General features: G+C 42.0%; 1 protein-coding gene across 1 annotated transcript in view; it reads right to left on the reverse strand.

Annotated features, from left to right (window-relative positions):
* Positions 1 to 9,807: 9,807 nt before the first annotated feature.
* The window catches only part of LOC126484921 (integrin alpha-PS1-like), a 148,683-nt gene continuing 132,236 nt past the window's right edge, over positions 9,808 to 26,254 (reverse strand). The window contains exon 6 of the mRNA XM_050108522.1: positions 9,808 to 9,971. Coding sequence (XP_049964479.1) covers positions 9,928 to 9,971 — 44 coding nt within the window. The 3' untranslated portion in view covers positions 9,808 to 9,927. The remainder of the gene's footprint in view (positions 9,972 to 26,254) is intronic.

Genomic DNA, 26,254 nt, shown 5'->3' on the forward strand with positions numbered 1-26,254 from the left:
CAGTGGTAATAATGACTGAACACTATTTTTATTCTTCTTTAATTGAAGATAGAACCCCCTCTGGACGGATTTTCTGATCACCTTTTTTTTTACCTTACGTGATTTCATACGTAAGAATTGTTCCTGAGTGATCGTCATTCGCGATTGAACAATGACATCAACCAACGTACTCACTGGGCTGATACAGCCCAAGATATTATTTTAATGGGTGGTGTATATTAGGTAAATGAAAACCTAAATTCCAAATTAATCAACTGGTCTGGTGCTTTCAAAAAACATTTTACACCATTGTCATTGTGATGTGCTTTCGTATCACGACTTTTAAATTATGCAAAGCTTTATATTCTTTGCAATGCTTTGTAATGTCGCTTATTGATAAACTTTCATCGGAATATCTGAATACACGAAAAAAAAAATCATCTGGCGTCCATCATGGCTCATGTTAAAATTTTTACTGTTCGTCATACATAAGGTTTTTTCTGTTACATGTTCATTGACCAACATTGGAGAGAAAACCAATATTACGCGAAAAAATTATTACGAAAGCTGCTGTAAAAATAAAAGAAAAATATCAGATTGGAAATGATAAAGAAGTTGGGTGATATCCAAGGGAGCAGCAGTTACAATAGGAAAGGTGAGGGCATCATAGTTCTATCACTTGCCTTTGCATTTTACGATTTTTCAGACATTGTATTGAGTGATTTATGACCTATATTCAGCTAATGTAAGTTTTAAAGTGAAAATGTTTTCAATTTGTAAATTACATTAGTGTGAAATGTCATGTACAACATGGCAGTTTTGGTGCAGGAGGAAGGCAAGATGGATTGAAGACGATCTCTTGCTGTTTCACGTAGCAGCGTCTGTCTTGTCGATTTGTACCTTAAATTAATTCTGCTGCATACAGTTTTCATTAAATTACGTTGTTTGTTACAAAATAATCAATTTTAATAAAATTTATTGCCATGTGGTATGATTAAATGTGGAAATGGAGCAGAAATGTATATGATGAATGATGTAGATGCGGAATCTAATGTCGATGGCAGCAATCTTGCCGATTCGACGCTTCAGGACCTGAATCCCGCCACTTCTGAATATGAATCAGATGTGCAATCCCAGTCTGGTGAGGAAGTTCTAACTAGTAAAGCTACTGTCCCATTTAAAGAAATAAATTAGCCACTATGATGAACAGTAATTTTGATCAGTTCACATGGGAGCACGTCATTCAAATAAACACTGCTGTAACAAATTGCTGAAGACCAGTGTGAACACATCGACACCACCTTTGACCGAATTTCAAAAGAACGATTAAAAGTGAATTTTGAGCAAATTGCTAAAGAGCAGACGGAACGTATCGGTATAACACTTGACCGTGTTACCAAAGAACAAGCAGCACATATCAGGGACTGTTTTGAAAGCACTGCGACAGAGATATCCAAGGAATCCAAAATTAATGGAAGTCTTGTTGCACAAGGAACAAAATTGTCGGAGGATTTTAATCAATGAGTGGGCGAGAAACTGAAAAACTAGAGACTGAGGTACGTGCAGCTGTACAGTCTGTTGGTACAGAAGTTTCAGTAGAACTGGGTATCGCAGATGAGGCTATCCGAAGGTAATTACAGCATCATATCCGAGTGGCAGAACAGCGCGACTTCCCGGGTCACTGACCTATGTCATGAAATTACCATGATGAAAGGCATGGTGCGTGATAAGTCACCCATACCTTTTTGCCTGAGTAAAATGTGTGAGGCAACAAGCTCTTATAATAGAGTCAGTCGTGATGAAGCACTGGAGGTTAGCCCATTCACTGAATATTAGTTCGAATGGGTGAGGTCAGCACCCACTTTTACAGCGGTATTTTTAGAAGAAAGTCTTCTAGAGCACCGCCAGTTTAAATATTCCCTATGGAGAAGGGGGGACTGAAACTGCAGAAAATTGCAGTACATATGATCAGAACAAAAAAGCGTTCTTGGATAAATACTGGCCAGGATGCATACAAGAACGACTCCTAAAGGAAGTCTTCAATCCTGAAGTGTATAACACCAAACGAGATCGCCTCAGGATATGTTTTGAACAAAACATCAGCAAAAGGCGTACTTCTTATCAGTCCTTGATTCTACAGGTCTCACACAAGAGGATTTTAGGAACAACGATAGCAAGAGCGTTGCACAGTCTGTGCCTTTCATTGGACCTGCCAACGATCGTGGTCATAATGATGAACATAGTGGCAACGCGGCAGCAGCGCATGCTGGTCTGGTAAACCCAAACAAGAATGTAAATATGCAGAATGCTCCGCATTTTTATTGACGGCTGAAGAATAACAACAGTAGATACAGTCCGACATATAACATGAATCTCAGTGGACCACTTGGCACTCAGAGGTAGCTGCATTAGGGCAATCAGTGGCCACCGAACATTGGGAACCAGTCGTAGCTTCAGAAGAATAACCACAGAAATAGACGGGTAGCAAACGTGGGACCGCTCCGAGTTGGGTACAGCCACAAAGTTCACATAGCTGAGGTGACAGAGGAATGGCCCTCAGCTACAGGCGAGACGTGAACGAGACGTAACCTCATTGAGCTACCAGATGATGGTCGCGGGATGTGATAGACGCATCAGTTCTAACGAACAGTTTTATCTGTGTAATGAGACATTGACATCCGACAGGAGTTATGTGATGAGTTTGAATCGTGCAGAGAACAGCAACTTATTTAAAAGAATATTGAGACAACTGGTCGTGCGGTAGCGTTCTCGCTTCCCACGCCCGGGCTCCCGGGTTCGATTCCCGGCGGGGTCAGGGATTTTCTCTGCCTCGTGATGACTGATTGTTGTGTGATGTCCTTAGGTTAGTTAGGTTTAAGTAGTTCTAAGTTCTAGGGGACTGATGACCATAGATATTAAGTCCCATAGTGCTCAGAGCCATTTGAACCATTGAGACAACTAATGTGCTTACTCTGCTGGTTCAAAATTGTGCATTGTCTGGAGCTATTGGTGCTAGAGTTCAGAATGTAAATAGTTTTCGAGTGCAGAGCCAGAAGACGCACCTTTTTCATGGTCAGTGATCTGGCTGAGAACTGTTTGATCAGAATGGATTGCTTGCAAGATGATAGGTGGAAGGAGCATTGTTTTAGATTTATTGAGAAACAAGGCACAAAATGGCAGTTTCTGCCAAAGGGTAAAAACTAAGGCAGTGAAAGCCAAGGTGCTGTGTACTCAACAATTACCAACCCTGCTCTCGTACTGCACCAGATGTGCAATGTAACTCGACTGACATCCACAAGAAAACCATGGAATTAGAATGCTTACGTGACTAACCGAGAGTGGAGCTAGGGGATTTATTATTATTATGTGCCTTTTTCCCCGTAAACCTGGAATCATAAAAGGATACCAGTATCATATGGAAGTGGTGCCCCATGAAACATAATGCAATAAAACATACTCCATCCTATGGACAAGAAGTGAGGCCGTGAAACGAGAAATTCAGAAGGTTTTTGTACGTGTCTTCTACTTTTAATGTTGAGTTTTCTATGATTTGTGCATGTGTCTGTGTGTCTGTCTGTGTGTGTGTGTGTGTGTGTGTGTGTGTGTGTGTGTGTGTGTGTGTGTGTGTAGTATGATGAACTTTTGTCTCCTATTGAGAATCTCAAAATAAGCTTACAAATGAAGTATTCATCTGCTCTAGGATGAGATTAAAGCATTACTTGCACATGTCTATATGTTGTATGTACATCTATATGGTGGTTTCCTAAGATATTATTCGTAATCTATAAATGAAGCATGGTTGACAATGAGGACTTCAATTTTTGCACATGTGTGTACAATCCATACACTGTCACAAGAGACAATTAGTTGACTTTTGCTTGTTAACATCTTGTAAATGTTTGTATAAATACCAAGTGAAAACATATGTGCTTTTATTTTGCATTTTCTTAAGAATATTTTTACCATATGAACAGTTCTGGAAAAGAGGAAAGTGTCAAGTTGTGTGTTCAAAACACATACTTGTATAGTGAATGTGAATTAATGAGTGACCCACATTTTGAATCCAGTATGTAATTTCTGAGGCACTTCACGATCTTTTATGATGCACCAGTTAAATATATGGCATCTTCTAGCTGTAAAGTGGAACTGTTGAGAGCAGAATATTATCTATTCAAACAATTAAAGGCTAGATACCTCAGTTTTAAGGTATGCAAAAAGCAGAGTAAAAGGTTTCTAACATACCATTACACATGACGTGTTTTATACTTGTTAACTAGAATGAAATGATTTTCACTAGAACTGGTTAAGTGAATTCTTAATCTCCGCACATGTAAATAACCTAATGTCATGGCACTAGTTGTAAAGTTGGCCACGAATTGTTCACTGAATTTTGAACGTAATGGTGGTGAACGCTTTATGTTGTGACTTGTTTCCACTTTTCTTTCCGATTCGTTCTGAGGCATGTTAGTTTTTCTCCCATGCGGGTGTAGAACAGTGGTGTCCTGAGTATTGAAGTAAGCAATTTTATTGTTTAAGTAAAAGATTCTTATCTGTAAGCATCAAGCCACTGAGTTAAATCACAGAAATATGGCCAAATTTTCCGAAAAAGGAGGGTTTTGTATATAATATACTAACTAATGTAAATTTGCATGATCTTTGCTATGACAAAAGGAATTTTACGATCCATGGGATTTAAAGATATAGAGTAATTACGGATTAAAAATGTGTGAACTTTTAGTGCTTCGTAGTAAAGCTCATGTTTACTTATGTACACGAAGCTCTTGCAAGTGATGTTATAACGTCATGCTCAAGGACAAACATTTAAAATCATTTGGAGGCACACGGTGAATGTGTACTCACCTCAGACAAACTGGAAGTAACGTATAATTGTGTGATTAATCCGCGGATGCCTCCTATCTTCCGTGAAACTACCAGGTGATCTTAAATCCAAAAGCCAAAAAGCCAAGGACTTATACGCATACACGTGGGAACTGTACAATTGCAGCAAAGGAACTGAATTTCTGCCATGCCTGCAGCCAACGATAATGTTTGCTGCAGACACCATTGTTGTCTTGTGTCAATCTACAAGCCTCAGACACTAAAGTGAGAGCAGAATGTTGTATACTTTGTTTTGAACTGTGAGAGACGGTTCAGTTTAAGGTACTGTAATACAGTAGGCTAACAGGGTTACCAGTTAGCAGTCCATGGAAAAACAAGTTCCAGTAAATGCAGATTGCACTGATGTGTGTATAAGTAAATTAAACTTTCTAATGAAATGTTTGTATTAACCAGATTCCATTCCAGGGCATTGTAGCGTATGTAAAGTCATGATTTAGTGTTGACTGTTTTATGTAATCCTATGATGAGCGGTTTGACGATGAGTTGCCAGTCTTACCTGCGTGAGACCATTGGCTGTTTCCTGTAACTAAAACGCCAGGATTTGCGTCGGATCATCAAACGACATCGAGGTCACCCATTTGGTGTCAACTGACGTCAAACCTTCGCCTCGCATTCTCGCAGCCACACTGCAATTCTACGTCTGTCGATCGACCAATGTCGATATACTTTTTCTTTGTATACAGACGTATAAGAAGAGAACCTTTAAAAGAAAATATGTAGTAACAAAGAAACGTAACTACCTTCAGCTGGTCAATTTGCATTTTAACAATCCAAATGCGTCATGCGGAAGTAACGTTATTAAATCTTACCAAAAATTTTATTGAAAACTGTGCAGTTTTTGTACATTAAGAAAACAAGTGTAACTGGATATAAGTTTTAAAATACAGTCGTGAGCCATTAACATATAATCTTTCACTTGTCGCTAATTTGTGTGAAATGGTCAAATGTGAACTGTGAGGCAAATGAGAATTTACACCCGTCACTCTGGTTATTGTTGGCTCTTTTCCCCGTGTGCTGCGAGCACATGGGGAGGGAGAGAACGTGGAAACTAGTTTTGCATGAACCATAAAAGGCTATTCACTTTTTTTAATTTGTCATTTAGCACTGAAGTGACTTAAAACCTGTATCAATCCAAGCATACATGGCGCAACAGAGCTAGTCAAAATGAATATCAAATAATAATTGTAAGTTTTATAACCAGGCCTTAGTACGAATACTTTTACTCCTTCCATGGCGTATGAAGCTTTGGTTAAAAATTAACATGTATTATGTTGAAATTCACTACACCCCTGATGTGACTGAATTCCTGAAGTGTATGCTATTTGAGCCATAACTTCAAGCATCGAAAAGGACTATGTAGCATTATTTTTCTTTAGTGATATTTAAAATGCTAACCTGTGGGTAAAGTAAGGACAATGAGTTAATGTGTATATTCTGTGGAATATTTTTCTTTCAGCAGGAAATTAACGAACTCTTTTCTTGCAGTCACAGAAAGCATTCAGTTCACAAAGAAGCTTCCGTAATTTTGTTAAACGCTTATTTTATGCCACAGCTGACAAACGAAGAGACTGGTATTTAGATATCTTACCTTTTTCACTTGTGCAGTTCACAGATTTGAGATCGTCGAGAAAGGATGTGAGCTGTGTAAACCATGAATTTCTGACTAATAATAATGTTATTGATTGCATGTAGTTGGGTGTATTATGTTCTAATCATCTACCTTCATTATCTGCTCGTCATAAAAGTGATTTTTTATTGTGTTTTATGACTTTTTCAGAGACCGAATGAAAGGAGTTGGAAGCGAATTGTTCAATGATAAAAGGACCAAACACTGTATTCGTTCATTCATTAATTCTTCTATAATAGAAGACAGAACCACCCCCTGAGATTGATATGCCGATCATTTCTTTTGCGTTACGTAATTTCATGCGTAAGATCTGTTCTTGATTGATCTGTCATGCGTCATTGAACAATCACATCAACCAGTGTACTCACTGGCTTGGTACAGCCCCAGATATAATTGTTTTATCAGGTAAATGAAAATCTTAAGTCCAGATTAATCAACTGGTTTGCACTACTTGGTGCTTTCAAAAGAAATTTTACGCCATCGTCATTGTAACATGCTTTCTTGCCACGACATTTGGATTGTGCGAAGCTTTACACTCTTCGCAACACTCTGCAGTGTCGCTTATTGAAGAACTTTCATTAGAATATATCAATATACGAAGTAAGAAAACTTCTCACTAGGTCATCTAATTAGCCATGATGGCGTGAAGACCGAAGATTGGTATATGAAGTCTGTGATTTCACGCTGCTACAAACAGAGAACCCACTGCAGTCATTTTAGGGTTATGTAAATATCATAGGAAATTTGTAAAGGGATTTGCCGACGTTGCTGCACTATTAAAGCATTTGTCAAAGAAGGATTGAATTTTCAGTGGACAGCTGACTGTCATTCCGCATTTAAGGGGTTAAAAAAGGCCTAAAACTTGTCCTATGTTAGTATTTCCAAATTACGGAAAAGCGTGATGCAAAAACCCAGGTGATGGGATGCGTTTTGTGTCTGGAAGTGAATAGCAATGAGCCACCAGCAGCGTATGCATCAAGACAGTTAAATAGAGCGAAACAGAATTGCTCAAGTACGGTGATGGAGATGTTTAGCCTAAGCTACGTATCAATTACTTTGTCACTTGTATGATATGAAATTCATAGTTCTAATAGATCATGCAGCATTAACGTTACTATTAGGACTGAAAAATCCATCACACAGATTGACTCGATGGGCATTAAAATTAAGTGAATCTGATTTTGAGGAAGTGCACAGATTCGGCAGGAAGCATGACAGTATGGATTGTTTGAGCAGAAAAATTGGGATCATACAAGTGCCAAACTCTTAAAAAGTAACAAAATGCACAGACCGCTCCGATGCGCTTCAAAACGCAATTGCTCTTCCTTATGCGAGATGCGCTACTGTTCAGGCCACATGTCATGGTAACTGCACCACTAAAGGAAGAAATATTAAAAGAAGGTCGTGATCACGTGTTAACAGCACTTGAAGGGCAGATAACAACAGACCATAGAGTAGTTGAATGGTTTTGGTGGAGATTCCAAAGATAGGAAGTTGAGAGGTACATGAAGAATTGATTGCCATGTGCAAAAGGAGCCGATCTGAGTCAACAACGAATACCGCTTCGAAAAGTACTGGAGGCGTACAAGCTGTGCGAAATGGTGGGGATGGATATATTGAGTCTTAACTGCACACTGGCGGATAACCGCTACATGTTAACCCTCATAGGAAAGTTTTTACGTGACGAAGCGATGATTGCCGTCCCAAATCAACAAACGAGTATTGTAGCATAAGCAGATGTGAACAACTAGTTATTGACGTTTGGCATCCCCAACACAATACTTACAGATTTGGGCGGCAACTTCATGTTGTAGTCTGGGATGTTTCATTAATGGACCTTCATGTGATTCAAGCCACAACAGCTCTACAACCCACGTCCCGGCGCGGAAGCAGCACCATTTCCTCGCCTACAGGCGGCCTATTGCTTCGCCACTGTCAAGAGTCAGCTCTCAGTCTCAACAACACAAACTAATACTCCAGATACAGAAATGCAAGTTGACAGTGGTGTACGACTACAAGAACTTAATGCTCTCTGCGGCTACAATTAGGTAACACCTCCGATTCCTGGAGCAGAAAGTTACGGAATTTATTACGGTGATATTTGTAACTCAGGAGTAAGTTGCCGCTAAATGCTGTGTACACACAGTCCGATGAGGCATCAATACGACAGCAAATAACAGGTCAAGCAAACAAACAGTTTATAAATTATATATGACGTAGCATCTGTTCCCGAAAGAACAGATACCATTGATGACCGTGCAGCTTCTCTAGAATGAAATGATAATTAAATAGACACCCTAGCTGTAAACAGGCGTTGATATACATCATTGGGGACATGTTGAAAATGTGTGTCCCGACTGGGACTCGGACCCGCGATCTCCTGCTTACGTGGCAGACTCTCTATCCATCTGAGCCACTGAGGGCACAGAGTATAGTGTGCCTGCAGGAACTTATCCCTTATCCCTATATTCGTAGTGCGCCTAATAGATGTAGTGGTGTGGACATGTTGGGAATGTGGGTCTTACGGGGAGCGTGCAAGGGATAAGCCCCTGCAGGCGTACTATACTCTAAGCACTCGGTGGCTCAAATGGACGTCCACGGCTCGTGGTCTTGCGGTAGCGTTCTTGCTTCCCGCGCACGGGGTCCCGGGTTCGATTGCCAGCGGGGTCAGGGATTTTCTCTGCCTCGAGATGACCGGGTGTTGTGCATCTTTCATCATCATTATAGCCGGCACGGTAGCTCAGTGTGTTCGGTCAGAGAGTTAGCTACCCTCTGTAATAAAAAAACTGAGTTAATGGATCAACGACGAACTGAAACGGGTGTCTTGCGACGTCCGCCCCGATTAGATGCAACGAACTAAAAAACGAACAAAATGAGATTTAAAAAATGGATAGAGCGTCTGCCATATAAGCAGGAGATCCCGGGTTCGAGTCGCGGTCGGGGCACACATTTTCAAAATGTCCCCAATGATGTATGTCAACGTCTATTTGCAGCTAGGGTGTCGATTTAATTATCATTTCAGCTTATAAATTCACCAAATGACAGGACGACTGACAAGATTTCCAAGGAACTGAATGTTTCAAAGTAAGTGCTTCGCATAATTGAAGAGCATATTATAGGAAAATAAAAATACTCTGTTATTTTTATTTCATTCTTAGATTAACAGACGAGCACTTGGGCTGCTTTCTCCCGTTGCTCGAAAATGGAATCTTAACTTCAATTTTAAGTCAAAATCAAAATACATTTGGAGAAAAGACTGGACGTCATATACTCACAGTTTAATCATGTCGTTCTTACAGAAGTGTATAGCATACATTAGCCATGTTTTTGAAAAAAATTGATTTGCTAATAGTTCTTAGAATTAGTTTAGCCTTAAAAGCGATGTGTCATGAAAACTTCGTCAGTTGCGTCGCTCTGCTTACTCAGTCTTCTTCCATGAGTTTCTTAGCCTCGGCTAAGTTTTCATCTGAAAAAAGAGAAATATCATTAATGAATGCTCATTGAGATCTTGCAGTGGAAATCAAGCATTCGATGTATCGCTCAAAAGTTAGAAGTTTCATTTATGTGTATTTCAGACCTTTTTATGTAATAAAGGCTAATACTCTCTAAATGCTACAGAATATTACAGTTGAATTTTATTTATAAATGGTATTCAGCCGACTTGTTACCGTAACCGCATGGGGTTACTGACGCCGATTTTTTTTAGGTTAGGATCACCATTTTGCCTGATTTGGAATACGTAATGCGTAATCTCTAGAAAATTGTGTACTTTTTGCGTGTGAGTAACTTCCAAAGTCGCAAACGCTGTAAACAGTTCGTTATGAGTAACTTTCCAAGTCGCAAACGGTTTAAACAGTTCGTTTGAATAAAATTCTTGATTTTATAACCAAATGGCTGTATAGTTCGAGATCTGACTTCCAGTCAGAAAGCTTGACATAAATCCAGAAAAACAATCCTAATATTGTCTGTTGTGTCGGTAGCTGGGCCGACACCGTGAAGTTGAGATTGCTGAAAATGAACTCTAGACTAACGCTGTAGCCGATAGTGCACGCACGGCATAAAGCAGACGGGCGTGAAGTCTGGAACATGAGAACTTATAAATGAATAAGAAGAAAAGTATGTAGATGCTTTTTACTTATCTTTTATTTAGTCCTTGGAATACATCTCTCTTGAATACTCGTAAGCTATAGGCACTGATACAAATGGCGCCTTGCTAGTTAGTTGCCATTAACTTAGCTGATGGCTATTCAGTCTCTCGGCTAATGAGAGCGAAAGGCTTCGTACATCTGGTCGGTAGCTAGGTTCGCGTACAACTGGGCGATAGCTAGGTTCGCGTACAACTGGGCGATAGCTAGGTTCGCGTACAACTGGGCGATAGCTAGGTTCGCGTACAACTGGGGCGAGTCCACTCTCGTATCACGAGACCTGCCTTGGTGGTGGCGCTAGGTCTGCGATCACAGTGGCGACACGAGGGTCCGACATGTACTACATGGACCGCGGCCGATTTAAGCTACCACCTAGCAAGTGTGGTGTCTGGCGGTGACACCACATTATCTACAAGAGTTTTTATTAGATTCATTATCCCAATAATTGTCATAATCCTCGCAACAACTCTATCAAAAAAGAAAACTATTTATGAGCAAGAAAAAAGACTACCATTTGAATCACGGAATTTTTTTTGAAAATATCCAAATACCTCTGTAGAAAATGCTGCAATGAGAACATGAATTTCCCCACTCGAATTGTTTACCATTTATAAACGATTATCAAAGTTCTTACGGAAGATACCACAAACTGGTAACAGTAGTTTAATCCAAGAAATAGGTGTCCAATTGTTTTTCGTATATGCAAATTGCTGCTCGTTATTTTCCAGACTGTCAAACCCGGTGATGGCATTTGAAATAAAATTATTGTCGCCTCCCCTTATCAATAATTTACTGCATTGAACAATTATTTTACAGGACAGACTTGCGTGAAGTGTTAAGAACCACAGGGCATGGAGCTATGAGCTTTGATGGGCGTTAAATGCCACGCCGAAAGGTTCCGTCTATGTCTGTCAGATGACAGCATTACTTAGCTGAAACTCAGAAGGCCGCTAAAATGCTAACGGCTTGGAATAATTATAGTTCTTACAGCTCTGAAGTACCTTTTTCTAACTCATGTACACTGAGGTGACAAAAATCTTGGATAGCTCCTAACATCGCGTCTGGACGTTCTTTTGCGCGGCGTAGTGCAGTAACTCGACTTGGCATGTATTTAACAAATCATTGGAAGTCGAACCCCACCCCCCTCCCCAGAAATATTTAGCCATGCTGCCTCTATAACCGTCAATGATTGCGAAAGTGTTGCCGGAGTAGGATTTTGTGCACGAACATATCTCTCTATAATGTCCCATAAATGTTAGATGGGATTCATGACGGGCTATGGTGATGGTCAACTCATTTGCTTGAATTGTCCAGAATCTTCTTCGAACCAATTGTGAACAATTATGGCCCGGTGACATGACTTCGTTGTTTGAGAACATGAACTCCATGAATGGCTGAAAATGGTCTCCAAGTAGCCGAACATAACCATTACCAGTCTATGATCGGCCCAGTTGGGTCAGAGGACCCAGTCCATTCCGTGTAAACACAGACCACGCCATTATGGAGCCACCACTAGTTTGCACAGTGCCTTGTTGACAACTTGGGTCCATGGCTTCGTGGGGTCTGAGCCACACTAGAACCCTATCATCAGCTCTTACCCACTAAAATCGGGACTCATCTGACCGAGCCACGGTTTTCCAGTCGCCTGGGGTCCAATCGATATGGTCACGAGCCCAGAAGAGGCGCTGCAGGTGATGTGCTATTTGCAGAAGTTCCAGCGTCGGTCGTCTGCTGTCACAGCCCACTGACGCTAAAATTCACAGCATTGTCCTAACGCATGCGTTTATCGTACATCTCACACGGATTTCTGCGGTTATTTCACGTATCATTGTTTGTCAGTTGTCACTGACAACTCTACGCAGACTCCTCTGCTCTCGGTCGCTAAGTTAAGGCCGTCGGCCTCTGCGTTTTTTGTAGTGAGAGTTAATGCCTGGTATTCTCGGCTCACTCTTGACACTGTGGAGCTCGGAATATTGGATTCCCTAACGATTTCCGAAATGGAATGTCCTATGCGTCTAGCTCCAACTACCTTTCGGTTTTCAAGGTCTGTTAATTTGCGTTGAGCGGTCATAATCACTTCGGGAATCATTTTACATGAATTATCTGAGTACGAATGGCAGCTCCGCCAATGCACTGCCCTATCATCCTTTGCGTACCCGATACCATCGTCATCTGTATATGTGTATATCGCTATCCCATGCCTTTTTCACGTCAGTGTGTGTAGGTCATCATCATCCTCTTGGACAGTTTCCACCCTCTGGCCGGGTCTGTATGCAACATAGGCCTCTCCATCGTCTTCTGTCTTGCCACCATCTCTCCGTCTTCACCTTGGCCCAGTCTTCCCCTTTCTTCTGGACGCATTCCTCTACTCCTTTCAGCCATCTGGCTCGCGGTCTTCCTCTTGGTCTCTTTCCTTCCAGTTTCATCTAGTGTATCCTCCTGGGTATCCTCTTCTCCTCCATTCTCTTAACGTGTCCATACCATCTCAGCCTTGATTTCTCTCTCTCCTCCTGAAATGGTTCCACCGTCATTAACTCTCTGATCGTCTCATTTCTTGCCGGCCGAAGTGGCCGTGCGGTTCTAGGCGCTGCAGTCTGGAACCGCGAGACCGCTACGGTCGCAAGTTCGAATCCTGCCTCGGGCATGGATGTGCGTGACGTCCTTAGGTTAGTTAGGTTTAACTAGTTCTAAGTTCTAGGGGACTAATGACCTCAGAAGTTGAGTCCCATAGTGCTCAGAGCCATTTGAACCATCGTCTCATTTCTTAACCCGTCTATCTCTGTCCCTCCAATACTGTTTCTCAAGAATTTCATCTCACTAGCTTGTATTTGCCTTTTCTCTCTTCCTTTCATAACCCACGTTTCTGATGCATATATCAGGATCGGGACATAGTATGACCGGTATATAACCTTTTTACTGATTTCGGGTACATCCTTGCTCCATATCAGGCTTCACACACTCTTCCGAAATGCTTCTGCTTTTCTCCCCCGCTCGTTTATCTCTCTGTCGTTTCCTCCATCTTCCTGTATCAGGCTTCCTAGGTGCTTGAAAACTCTCCTTTCACCTCAGCCTTTCCCCACCAACTGTTATTCCAGTTGTTTCTCTCCCATTCTTTCTCGTTCTGATAACCATCTCACTCTTACTTATGCTAAATTTCACCCCATATTCTTGTACTGTTCGTTCCCATACGTCCAACTGGTCTTCCTCCTCCTTATTCCCCCAAATCATCAGATCATCTGCAAGTATTTGCATCAAATGTCTAAGATAACAGATCAAGTCATGCGGAACACTTTTTTTAAGTGTTCAGTGACACTTACCGACTGTTCTAAAGAGACGACCCTAACACGTCGAGATTTCATCGAACTATCAGTGTCTAATAATCGAGTGTGCTGCATGCTACTACCTACCACAGTAGGTTGATAGAATGATTTTCAATAAGAAAAACTTAAGAACGATTGTCTCTATGTGGAGAAAGATATTTTTGAAGTGAGTCAGGAACTTGAATTTTGATGAGCCTTCCTCTTGACATGTGAAGCAGATGACTGTATTAGAGGCAACACTCACTGCATACGCACGTTGCACATTACCCATGCCACCCCGCCTCTCAATTGGAAATTTATGGAAAGGTCTGTGGGACCAAACTGCTGAGGTCATCGGTCCCTAGGCTTACACACTACTTAATCTACCTTAAACTAACTTACGCTAAGGACAACACACACACCCATGCCCGAGGGAGCACTCGAACCTAAGACAGGGGCAGCCGCGCGAACCGTGACAAGGCGTCCCAAATCGCACGGTTACCCCGCGCGGCTGCCGCCTCTCGGGGGCATAACCAACACAAAAGCATGCCTAGCGTCACTGGGGCGTGGCAGCTAACACTTTGTCTCTAATAAAAGTCGTTCTCCATGACTGATCTATCACCCCTAGACGTTTGATGTAAACACTTTGAAACGGCCTGTTATTAATTTCAAATGCTTAAACAAATCTGTATGTAGGGTGTCTAATAAATAATGCGACAAACGTCGAGGGGTTGTAGAGGGCGTCTTGAGGATACTAATCGAGGATAGCAACCCGTATCCAGAAATGTCATCCAACGATGCTGCAGAGCGTAGAAGTTATAGGCATCGGCACTTGCCACTAGGCCACCCCTCCAGCAGCAAATACGACTTTGTACACTGAAGGATCATAGGCGGAATGTGTCACAAAGTTGTTTATTATTCAATGATCGCAACTGATTGCTACGATCGCCGGTGTAGAAGATGGAGCTAGCTGCTGCGTAGAAAGGCTTTACCGAGGGGATATTTTCCACCCACAAGGAGAGTGCAATGCTCTGTTGCCTTGGTGGTTGCCAGTTTTGGACATTGGTTTCCATCCAAAGTTTATTTTTCTCATGGAACCATCTAAAATCTACCATGTTTTTCGGTATACAGGAGAAAAATAAAATGCAGAAGCAAACCCATGTCCACGACTGTCATCCACCGAGGTAACAGAGCATCGTATTCATAGGAGACAAGCATTGTCTTGGCAGCAGCTAGGTCTATCTTCTTCACTAGCGATCGTAGAAATCAGTTGCAATTACTGAATAACAACGAACACTACGAGACGTTCCACCTATGGTCCGTCAGCATATAGTCACGTTTGCTGTTGAAGGGGTGGGCTAATGGCAGGCGCCGGTGCCTATAACTTCTACGCTCTGTAGCGTCGTTGGATGAAATTTCTGGAGGAGGGTACCTATCCACGATTTCTTCCTCAAGAAACTCTCTACAACATGTCGAAGTATGTCATTACTTTCCTGGGACACCCTTAAGCTTAGATTCTATATCAGTTACAAGTTAGATTCCTGAACAGCCTCTACTCTGTTCTTTGAACGTAACATTTCACCACCTGTGTTAAAAATATCTGAATAACAACATTTCACCCACTATTTTTTTTTTTTTTTGATCTGACCAAGGAAATTCGACAGTGAAAATCACAAAATTCTTTTGGATAATCTTTAAGGTTAGTTTTGTAGGTTAACAGTTGGTGCTGAAAGGCAAAATGAACACAACAACATGCAGGTCAATGAAAGGACAATCTATAAGTTTCTTCTTTAATTTAATCTTCTTTCCACAAGAAGTACTGCAGGAATCTTTACTCCGATATCACCATAGAAGGAATGACGCACTCAACCAAGGTTCGCTGCTACAACGCATGTAAAACAGATCACATTTTTGGCATGCTTCAGAAATCATCACTTCAAGTGTAGAAAACAGATCAAGACACACTTTAAAATGCAGACTAGGTGGTTCACTGCTCAAGAATAGATATTAGATGACGCAGAGTCTTTCATTTACTTCTGCACTGAAATTAGATCATACAAAGTAAATCCTTTGAGAAAACAAAAAGTAAAAATTACATTTGCAGGATATTAATCACTGATAGTTCCTATACTACAGAATAAACATTCAAAAGTGGTGCAGCTGATTAATGACACGCAGAATGCAGTAAGAACTTCACATTTCAGAACAGCAGTTGTAGTAAAAGCTGCTTGGTAAATTCTTGCAGTCAAGAGAATCACAAATGTAATAGTCTTGAAGTATACAAACAGGAAGTGATATGGTGGGACGCAGGTTTCTTTTATACGGGCATCCATTCCCAAAAGACATTAGAACAATAATGGTGACTATGATGACAAGTGACGCATATCATTGCCATATACTGCGTATCAGAACAACATCGTCGAGAATAAAGTCTGGTCAAGGAATGTGTCGCTACCTTATTTCAAGAATAGATCTCGAGATTCTGCTGTGTCTCCAGCCCGAAGCTTATATTCCTTTGAACAAACAGCATTATAGATTATTATACTTGTTTTCGTCAGTAAACTTCATTATTACTTATATTCTTCTTTCTTCTTTTTCTTTTTCCGTCCCGCATCTTCGCCGCTCCGTCCCCCCTCCCACCCCTTCCCCGCCACCCCCCTGCGAAGAATGAATGTGTGTACCCCAAGTGTCTGCGTGTAGTGTTATTCACGTGAAACTGTAGGAAAGTTTTCTAAATGTTTGCGCATCGTGTAACCTAGGAGGGACTGGGGTACCAACTTGGTATTCTCCTACTGGGATGTGGGAAACCACCTAAAATCCACAATCAGGCTGGCCGGTACATCGACCTCGTTGCAAATCCGCCTGGTGGATTCTACTCGGACCGGCGCACCTCCCCGTCTCGGAAGCGACGTTTTAACACGTACTGCTATCCGGCAGTTTGCTACTAACATTATTGTTTTAAATACATCACCAAAGGGTGCAAAATATTATCGGCAAATTTAGCTATTAAGTGTTTTTATGTACAATGTCTCGGAAAAATGTGATGTTGCTCCCGAAATAGCCGTAAATCTGGTCTTTATCTTAATATACAAACCGTAGTTATAGCTGGTTAAATTGCGCAAATTGGTTGAGTAGGCTGCCTATTTCAAATTTTACAGTCATCTCAGAAAAGTACCTAGTGTGGTGTACAGTGTTGCTGTTGGATCAACACTGACATATCTGCAGATAGAGTGCCAGGAGTAGGAGTTTATTTAACGTCGGGTTCTGACAAAGTTTCAGCGACAAAACGGTTCGCAGCAGCTTTCGAGATGGAAAGTTGCTATTTTAAACTCGCTGAGATCGGTCGGTGAACACTTTGTGAGGTGAACTTTCCGGGCGTCCACTGACTGGAAAGCGGTGATCGCGGCTCCCGAATTAGAGCCACGTCACCTTTCACACCGAAGATATTGCAACGCAGCGGCAAACAGTATGAAATTGTTGCGAGCGTGCTCCTGCACGACGGAGGAGACTAGCGCGTAAAAAAAAGGAACGATTTCTCCTACCTTCTACGTAACAGGCTGAATAGCTGTCTGAGTACAGTCACGTCGAAAGGCGTGGAACACTTGTTCTCTGCATTCTTTGCTTCTTCGCTGAAATGAAATAGTCACTGGCTGACGCAGCACTGTTGGTAGCTAGGCGGCAAGCACAAATGGGTGCCACACGGACGTCCTGGATTTGACCCCCGGTAGCATCAAGTGAGTCCGCTCGTCCCCGAGAGGATGACTGAGGGAGGGAGAATGCTAGCCACATGCCCCCCCCCCCCTCCCCCATTACCGCAGACAAACGTATTTAGGCAGAGACTAAGCAGGGATCGGTCGGTATCGCTTAGTTCTCTGGCCAACATAGCGGTTTTTTAAACTATTCTTATCTACTATGGATGAGGAAGACCGATGCTGCGACCCGTAACGGTTTTCAATAATGACTGCAACGGCTCGCTTTTTGCGATAGTAACGATTTTATCTTCCCATTTCCCTTTTCAAGTTGCCTAGCTACTCATCACTAGATGATATACTTAGTAACCGTTCATATTGGCGTCGTTGTGTAATTATCTGATTCTATAGGCTTACACCTGGTGCACAAATCACTTTGGAAAATGTTGTTTATGTTCGCTGGTTATGTTACACTACTGGCCATTAAAATTTCTACTCCAAGAAGAAATGCAGATGATAAACGGGTATTCATTGGACAAATATACTATACTAGAACTGACATGTGATTACATTTTCACGCAGTTTGGGTGCGTAGATCCTGAGAAATCAGTACCCAGAACAACCACCTCTGGCCGTAATAACGGCCTTGATACGCCTGGGTATTGAGTCAAACAGAGCTTGGATGGCGTGTACAGGTACAGCCGCCCGTGCAGCTTCAACACGATAACACAGTTCATCAAGAGTAGTGACTGGCGTATTGTGACGAGCCAGTTGCTCGGCCACCATTGACCAGACGTTTTCAATTGGTGCGATATATGGAGAATGGGCTGGCCAGGGTAGCAGTCGAACATTTTCTGTATCCAGAAAGGCCCGTACAGGACCTGACACGCGGTCGTGCAGTATCCTGCTGAAATGTAGGGTTTCGCAGGGATCGAATGAAGGGTGGAGCCACGGGTCGTAACACATCTGAAATGTAACGTCCACTGTTCAAAGTGCCGCCAATGCGAACAAGAGGTGACCGAGACGCGTAACCAATGGCACCCCATACCATCACGCCGGGTGATACGCCCGTACAGCGATGACGAATACACGCTTCCAATGTGCTTTCACCGCGATGTCGCCAAACACGGATGCGACCATCATGATGCCGTAAACAGAACCGGGATTCATCCGAAAAATGATGTTTTGCCATTCGTGCCCCCAGGTTCGTCGTTGAGTACACCATCGTAGGCGCTCCTGCCTGTCATGCAGCGTCAAGGGTAACCGCAGCCATGGTCTCCGAGCTGATAGTCCATGCTACTGCAAACGTCGTCGAACTGTTCGTGCAGATGGTTGTTGTCTTGCAAACGTCCCCATCTGTTGACTCATGGATCGAGGCCATTGGGATCCAGCACGGCGTTCCGTATTACCCTCCTGAACCCACCGATTCCATATTCTGCTAACAGTCATTGGATATCGACCAACGCGAGCAGCAATGTCGCGATACGATAAACCGCAATCGCGATAGGCTACAATCCGACATTTATCAAAGTCGGAAACGGTATGGTACGCATTTCTCCTCCTTACACGAGGCCTTACAACAACGTTTCACCAGGCAACGCCGGTCAACTGCTGTTTGTGTATGAGAAATCGGTTGGAAACTTTCCTCAAGTCAGCACGTTGTAGGTGTCGCCACCGGTGCCAACCTTGTGTGAATGCTCTGAAAAGCTAATCATTTGCATATCACAGCATCTTCTTTTTGTTTGTTAAATTTCGCGTCTGTAGCACGTCATCTTCGTGGTGTAGGAATTTTAATGGCCAGAAGTGTAATTACAGGACATACACTCTGCCACAAGTAACAACTTCCACGTATTTTACAACCCTTCCCTGACATTGGCGTGACGAGGCTGAGTGCGTTCTGTAGCAGTACTCCCATCAAGAACAATCGCTGACACTATCAGGAATTGAACCCGAGCCTTTCGCATAGCAGCGGCGGCGACGAATTCTGCTCCAGTACCATTTCCTCCTCCCAAACAGTCACCCCCCCCCCCCCCCCGGTCGGCCCCTACGGCGACGCCCCACAGCTCTTTAGATGCAATTACCTAGTTAATTCGTTTTCATTTTTTTTATTTTTGCATATTAAATTGAGGTCAGATGGCTCTGCCGACTGAGATATTTTGGTACTTCACACGCAGTAACTGAAAAGCATCGAAATTTATCTCTCAGAAGACTGAGCCTTGTAACTGCGAAGTAGTCAGGTGTTTTATGTCGGTGACGTCAGTGGCATAAGACGGGAGTGCCTGAACAGTTCTTAGCTCAAAGCAGAATGTTATCACACGTTTTTAGAAGTGCTCGTAAAATAAACGGCATAAAGAAGATGAGAAAAGGGCAAAGGTTATCTAGTTCGCAAGTTGACAATGCTTTTTCCACCAAGGCTGTCATTTCACATTAAAATTTAAGTTTATTGCATCTCAGCTAACCTCTCCCAGTCCAGCAGGATATTTTTAAGTGCTAATAAGTAAGTTATTCATCATGACCATCAAAACAACGAAATATCATTATGTTGGTGCATAGGTTCGTAGTGCTTTTTTTTACATGATGGAATTCCGGTTGCTTTGCGTTTATTTATCGATTCTCATTCTTTAATTGTAGTTCATTGTTGCTATTTGAGTTTACGTTTTATCGTTTTGTCATTTGGAGATAGTGAACGGAGCTGTGGACGGTAGAAAATGGAGTGCCAACTGGAGATACTGGAACATTTCCGACAGATTCTTCTCTTTGAGTTCAGTAGAGAAGTGACGGGATAGGAGGCAGCAGAAACATTTGCGCCGTGTGTGAGGATAATGCCATTGGACAGAACACGGCAAGAAAATAGTTTTAAAGAGTATCGTTTCGACATTGGTGACCCTCCACGTTCAGGAAGACCTTCGGGGTTTGATGAAGATCGTTTATACGCAATAATCTACAATGATCCACGTCAGTTTACCCGAGAACTGGCAGATATGATGAACTGCTTTCATTCCATCATTATGCTACATTTTCATGCAGTGGGAAAGGTTAAAAAAAGGGGTATATGGGTACTGCATGCTCTAAACCCACAACACAAAAATTAGCGGGTGGCCATAACTGCGTCTGTGCTAGCTCGTCATCGATTGGCTCGTGAGGAACACCGACCAGTCCTGTCCACTATCGTTACTGGAGACGAGAAATGGTGTCTTTATGTTAACATAAGGAAAAGAAAGGAACGGTTCAGCTCAAACGAAGCAGCAAGTCCCCGTACAAAGACCTGTGCGCATCCACAAAAGATAGCGTTTAGCATCTGGTGGAATAACAACAGTGTGGTGCAATACGAATTGCTATCCCGAGGTGTAACCATCACTCTTGATATTTATTGACAACAATCAAGACCTTTTGCGCACGCAGTCCAAGAACAACGACAAACAAGACTGCCTGAAGTGATGCTACTCTACAATAACGACCACCCGAATTCTGCTACACTGACAAAAAACCCTGTACAGAAGTTGCGTTGGAAGGTCAATTCGCACCCAACTTATTCGCACCCTCAGATTTTCACCTTTTACGCACTCTAACGAACATCCTTCAAGGAACTTCCTCTCAGGATGAAAATGCGCTCCGAACATGGCTCGACGAGTTCATCGCGTCAAATCCACGTGATTCCTACACTCGCGGAATCGAAAAGTTAGCCCAGCGTTGACATATTGTTGTAAATAGTGAAGGAGAATATATTATTGATGTCTAAAGTCTCTGTTACGTGTATCTGTTGTGTTTATTAAACATATGGAAAAAGGACACGAAGTTACGCACCAACCTAATAATTCACTTTAACAGATATACAGAGTAGCATGACACATATAAATATAATAAGTATCGTCCCACATAATAATAACCGATTACTATCCACATTGTGTTTTGACATGTACAAACCGATATCGTCTGTACCTAGGCTTTTAAAGAAGATGCGCTATTTTATATACACGAGATAAAAAAAAATTAAATGAGCGCTGGCCTTATTTTCTGAACCACCTGATTAAAGAAAATCTCTGAAAGTCTGTATCAGGATTGCTGAGAAGAGATTAAATTATTGCAGGTCTGTAATACATCTCATCTGCTCATATCGCTAACGCGCAGCGCGCTGTCTTGCGAGACGGGAGATGAGCCAGAAACGGATAGGCATCTGCAAGGCGTATTAACGACCACTGGCCTGGTACAGCGGCCAGCCTGTGAATTCTGACGGTTTTTCACGCTCTTTTATGCAATAGCTGGGATGTTCCCAGATCTCCGCCTCAGGTAATACGGTTAACAAGCATTTAAAATATGTTAAGCTGGTATTACACGACACACTCATCGTACGAAAGTGTGCACCAGTGTCCCAAGTATACAAGTCTGGAATCACCATTTTTTTCAAAGTAAGGTTCTAATATCACTGCTTAAAACATTTATTGATTATTACGACATCTGCTTCGGAAGATTTCCATTTGCAAGTATGTCTACGTTGACCTGACGTAACATCTGGTGTAACTGTATCAGGTAACGGTTCTCGTTATACTTCACATGAAATTCTAAAACATCGGTTTCACGTCGACTTTGTGCTGCTAATACAGTTTGACGTAATATTTTGATCTAATATTGTAGATATTTCCTGTAATTTTTTGACAGTACAATAGATGTTTTTATTTACACAATATGCAAAGATAAAACATAGTATGTAAATGTAAAATATCTATGGTGTGAACTGTCAAAAAATTACAGGAAATATCTACAATATTATTGCAAAATATTACGCCACATTATATGAACAGCACAAAATCGACGTGAAATCAATATTTTAGAATTTCGCGTGAAATGTAACGAGAACGGTCACCAGACACAGTCACACCAGATGTTACACAACGTAGGCATACTTGAAAACGGAAATCTTCCGAAGCAGCTGTCGTAATAATCAATAAATGTTTTAAGCAGTGATACTTAGACCTTACTTACAATGTTCTTTCAAAGACATATATCTCATTGCAGGTCCAATCATAAAGAAACGCCAATTTTTTGGGTAACTCTGTCACATGGTATACATAAAGTGTGTCTGCACCGGCGCCCCAAGGGTACATATTCGGAACTGCAGGCTTGTTTACGTCGATGAGTGCTATTTACTCATACTGACACTTCTGAGAGCTCTGAGTTTCTATTTGTTAAGCAGTTATTGTAATCTTGTGCAGCTAGAATAAAATTACGATGTGATTATACAGAATTATGGACTAAAGTTTTCGTTTCAAATGCAAACAAATGATTATCCGTAGAGACAGGAAGATCAGCCAGCCACTAAAGTGAAAATTATGCTAAATTTAGCCAAATCAGCGGACCATATTCGACGCGATAAATATAAGAAAGAGACAACACTAGAAGACATCTATATCTGCCACAGTAAAAATTATTATACGGTGAGCTGATGAAATGTTCAAATGTGTGTGAAATCTTATGGGAGTTAACTGCTAAGGTCATCAGTCCATAAGCTTACACACTACTTAACCTAAATTATCCTAAGGACAAACACACACACCTATGCCCGAGGGAGGACTCGAACCTCCTCCGGGACCAGCCGCAGAGTCCATGACTGCAGCGGCTAATCCCGCGCGGCGGTGAGCTGATGAGATATCTTTATACTGTACCACATATTATTTACTTTTCAGCCCTGTTCGAGTCGGTGAAAGAAGCGGGAAGAATGTCGCGCTGTGTTTGTAGCATCTGTTGTTTCCCTCAAGTAGTCTGTATGGGAGCCAAAGTACGGGACTAAAAATAATATTTGTAGATTAACCGGTATGTATAACGAAATTTTTGTGTGATATAAGGCACTAATCTTTAATTACCCGCCATTTAGGAGTTTTCAGCTTATCTGTCACATTTTGTAGTCGGATAAGTTTGTGTCCATCCATGCAGTCCTCCTTCGTATGATCGGTATCCTCCGTTACACTAGCCTCATAGGCCCCACACAATTTCGTAATGTTTCATTGTAGACCACACTAGTGTTTTAAAAGCAATTATGCAAAGCAATTATGTAACGGTCCAATTAGATACGTTTCATTTTACTTCCTCGTAAAATAATAGTCTTAAATATAAATTAATAAAATATTAATTTCAAATTGTTGTTGACTGACGGGAGAAGGCCGACAAGTGAGGAAAAATCTTTCTTATTACAGGTTTTTGGAAAAATGTGTTACATGTAACTGACATAGAACTTCCTAGCAGCCACGTTTAAAGTTCTGGGAAATGCAGTAACCAGAAGATGGATGTGGGTGAGGTGGAGGAGCGGAATACAGGGTCAAATCTCACGACGTCCGCAATCCGCTGTGGATGCCCAGAAACAAAGAAATTAACCTTGCGTATCAGTCATTCACAGTTTGTCTGCATTTTGGGATGACGTATTCATAGTTGAGTCAGGCTAGGGGTATTGCAGCTAACATTAATGTTTTAAGAGACTATGAGGAATGTTACTTCAAGGCGCAGTGCCTGTAATGTTATTGGAGGAATATATAATTTAGTTGTTGATCCAGTTGTCAATCGTTTCTTTTACAAAGTGAACTAAAGCATAGTGAGATTATTTTAATTTTGGTCAGTTTGCATAGGGTGCAGTTTTTTTAAAATTGTCGTGTGGAACTACAGCAATAAATTGTTCCTTGTTTTATCATTTAGTTTACGACGGAACAATATTAATAACAATCAGACGCGTATACTTAGCTCATTACTAAACTAGAAAGACTTCTCCATGAAGCCAAGCCCTGACGCAATACGTCACAGCCGCCATGGTAGGTCAAGGCAAACAGTCAAATTGTTCTACAAGTGGCGAAAAACTCACAGAAGATGGACGACGCAACAAAGAGTCAAATTCAGTCTCTTCTGCCCCACAAATTCGCCGCTCTACAACCTGAGAGGGATCAAGTGGATGTGACACCACAGCCAGACACGGAAGGAACAAGTTCCGACACTGCAAATGCACTTACTCGGTCAAGCAAGACGTCACTGGCGAAGGTTTGCCAATAACAGTACAATGTACAGGGCTCTATCTCACTCTCAACGCTGAACTCAAGAAGCAATTCAAACGAACTATCAAAGCGATCGGTAAAGGAGACACAATTAAATACCACTTCGAAACAGTAGAAGACCAGCGACTGGGCTTGCAACTTTCCAACCTACGAAAATCCCGTTTTTCACCCAAACAGTGCCAATACACACGATGCTGATAATGGTAGGGAAATACTGTCCAGAACTGACGGCAGAAGGAGAAGTGGAGCAAGAACTGCGTGCCATCGGCTTGCCGCAGGCCGCAGTCCATCAGTTCACGATCAGGGACGAAAAGACGAACAAGCTGACCCCCAGCCGGTGTATTGTCGCCCTACCGACTGGATCAGCCATCGAGTCGGTTTACGAAGTAAGAAATTTGTCGGATACGGAAGTCCAGATTGAGACATACCGCTCGAAAGATGGCCACCCCAATGCATCCCAACGCTTCTTGTAACAACAACTGTACATATAATAATTTTTTCTTCTGATTTTCGATAAATTAGTGTAAGCAATGTTTTGATTTCATTTCTTTTCGATGTGAATATTAATGTTTATGTCAAATTGCAAGCAATATTATAACAAAATGGAAATGTAAGAAATGTTGAAACTATTGTAAGATGTTAAAGTTGTAATTGTGCGCCTGGTCCATACGTAGGCAATGTATTAAGATATGTGGAGTGCAAAACCTTTGGTGAATACCCTGTCTGTAGGGGAGCGGTAAAAGGTGGATGGCAGGCGAGCGCGGGAAAATGCACACGGGCGCGGCACGGCATAACGGGCTCAGCAGTAGTAGCCGGAGTTGGGCATCGGTCTGAGAAACACGCTCTGGATCGAGGAGGCTCTCCTGGAAAATGTGATTTCATTGAGCCTCGGATGTGCTGTCTCCGACGACTATACAGCATGGCTATATTCCATAGGCACTAAATGGAAAAGGATTGCGACGCTAAGAAGAAGCAAAGTGCCGATACATCAAGAGCCATAGCTGTGATTGTACGTGAGTTGTGCGCCTCGCCATCTCGCCGCCCGCCAACCGCCGCTTCGACACGAACAAATGGTTCAAATGGCTCTGAGCACTATGGGACTCAACTGCTGAGGTCATTAGTCCCCTAGAACTTAGAACTAGTAAAAACCTAACTAACCTAAGGACATCACAAACATCCATGCCCGAGGCAGGATTCGAACCTGCGACCGTAGCGGTCGTGCGGTTCCAGACTGCAGCGCCTTTAACCGCACGGCCACTTCGGCCGGCCGACACGAACAGGTTGAAACATTTAGTACTGTATTCGTGTGGACCAGTGTTACTTTTGTTCCCGACTGTTCAATAACAACTTAACTTTTATCAGAATTGTCCTATCATTTAATTATCCTCATCACTAACCTAGACAGGGTCCTTTCCACATGTTGTGCAATCCGAGTGTCCCGAAATGAAGATTTAAAGTTTATATTAATAAGAATTACCTGCAAACCTATCTATGCTAGAATGATGTTTAAGAAACTTTATTGTTAATGAATATACAAGTAAAGAACATAGGTCTGACAAAGTTGGAAGATAATGTTGAAATTGGT

The sequence above is a fragment of the Schistocerca serialis genome, chromosome 6, assembly GCF_023864345.2.
Source record: "Schistocerca serialis cubense isolate TAMUIC-IGC-003099 chromosome 6, iqSchSeri2.2, whole genome shotgun sequence".
Lineage (NCBI taxonomy): Eukaryota > Metazoa > Arthropoda > Insecta > Orthoptera > Acrididae > Schistocerca > Schistocerca serialis.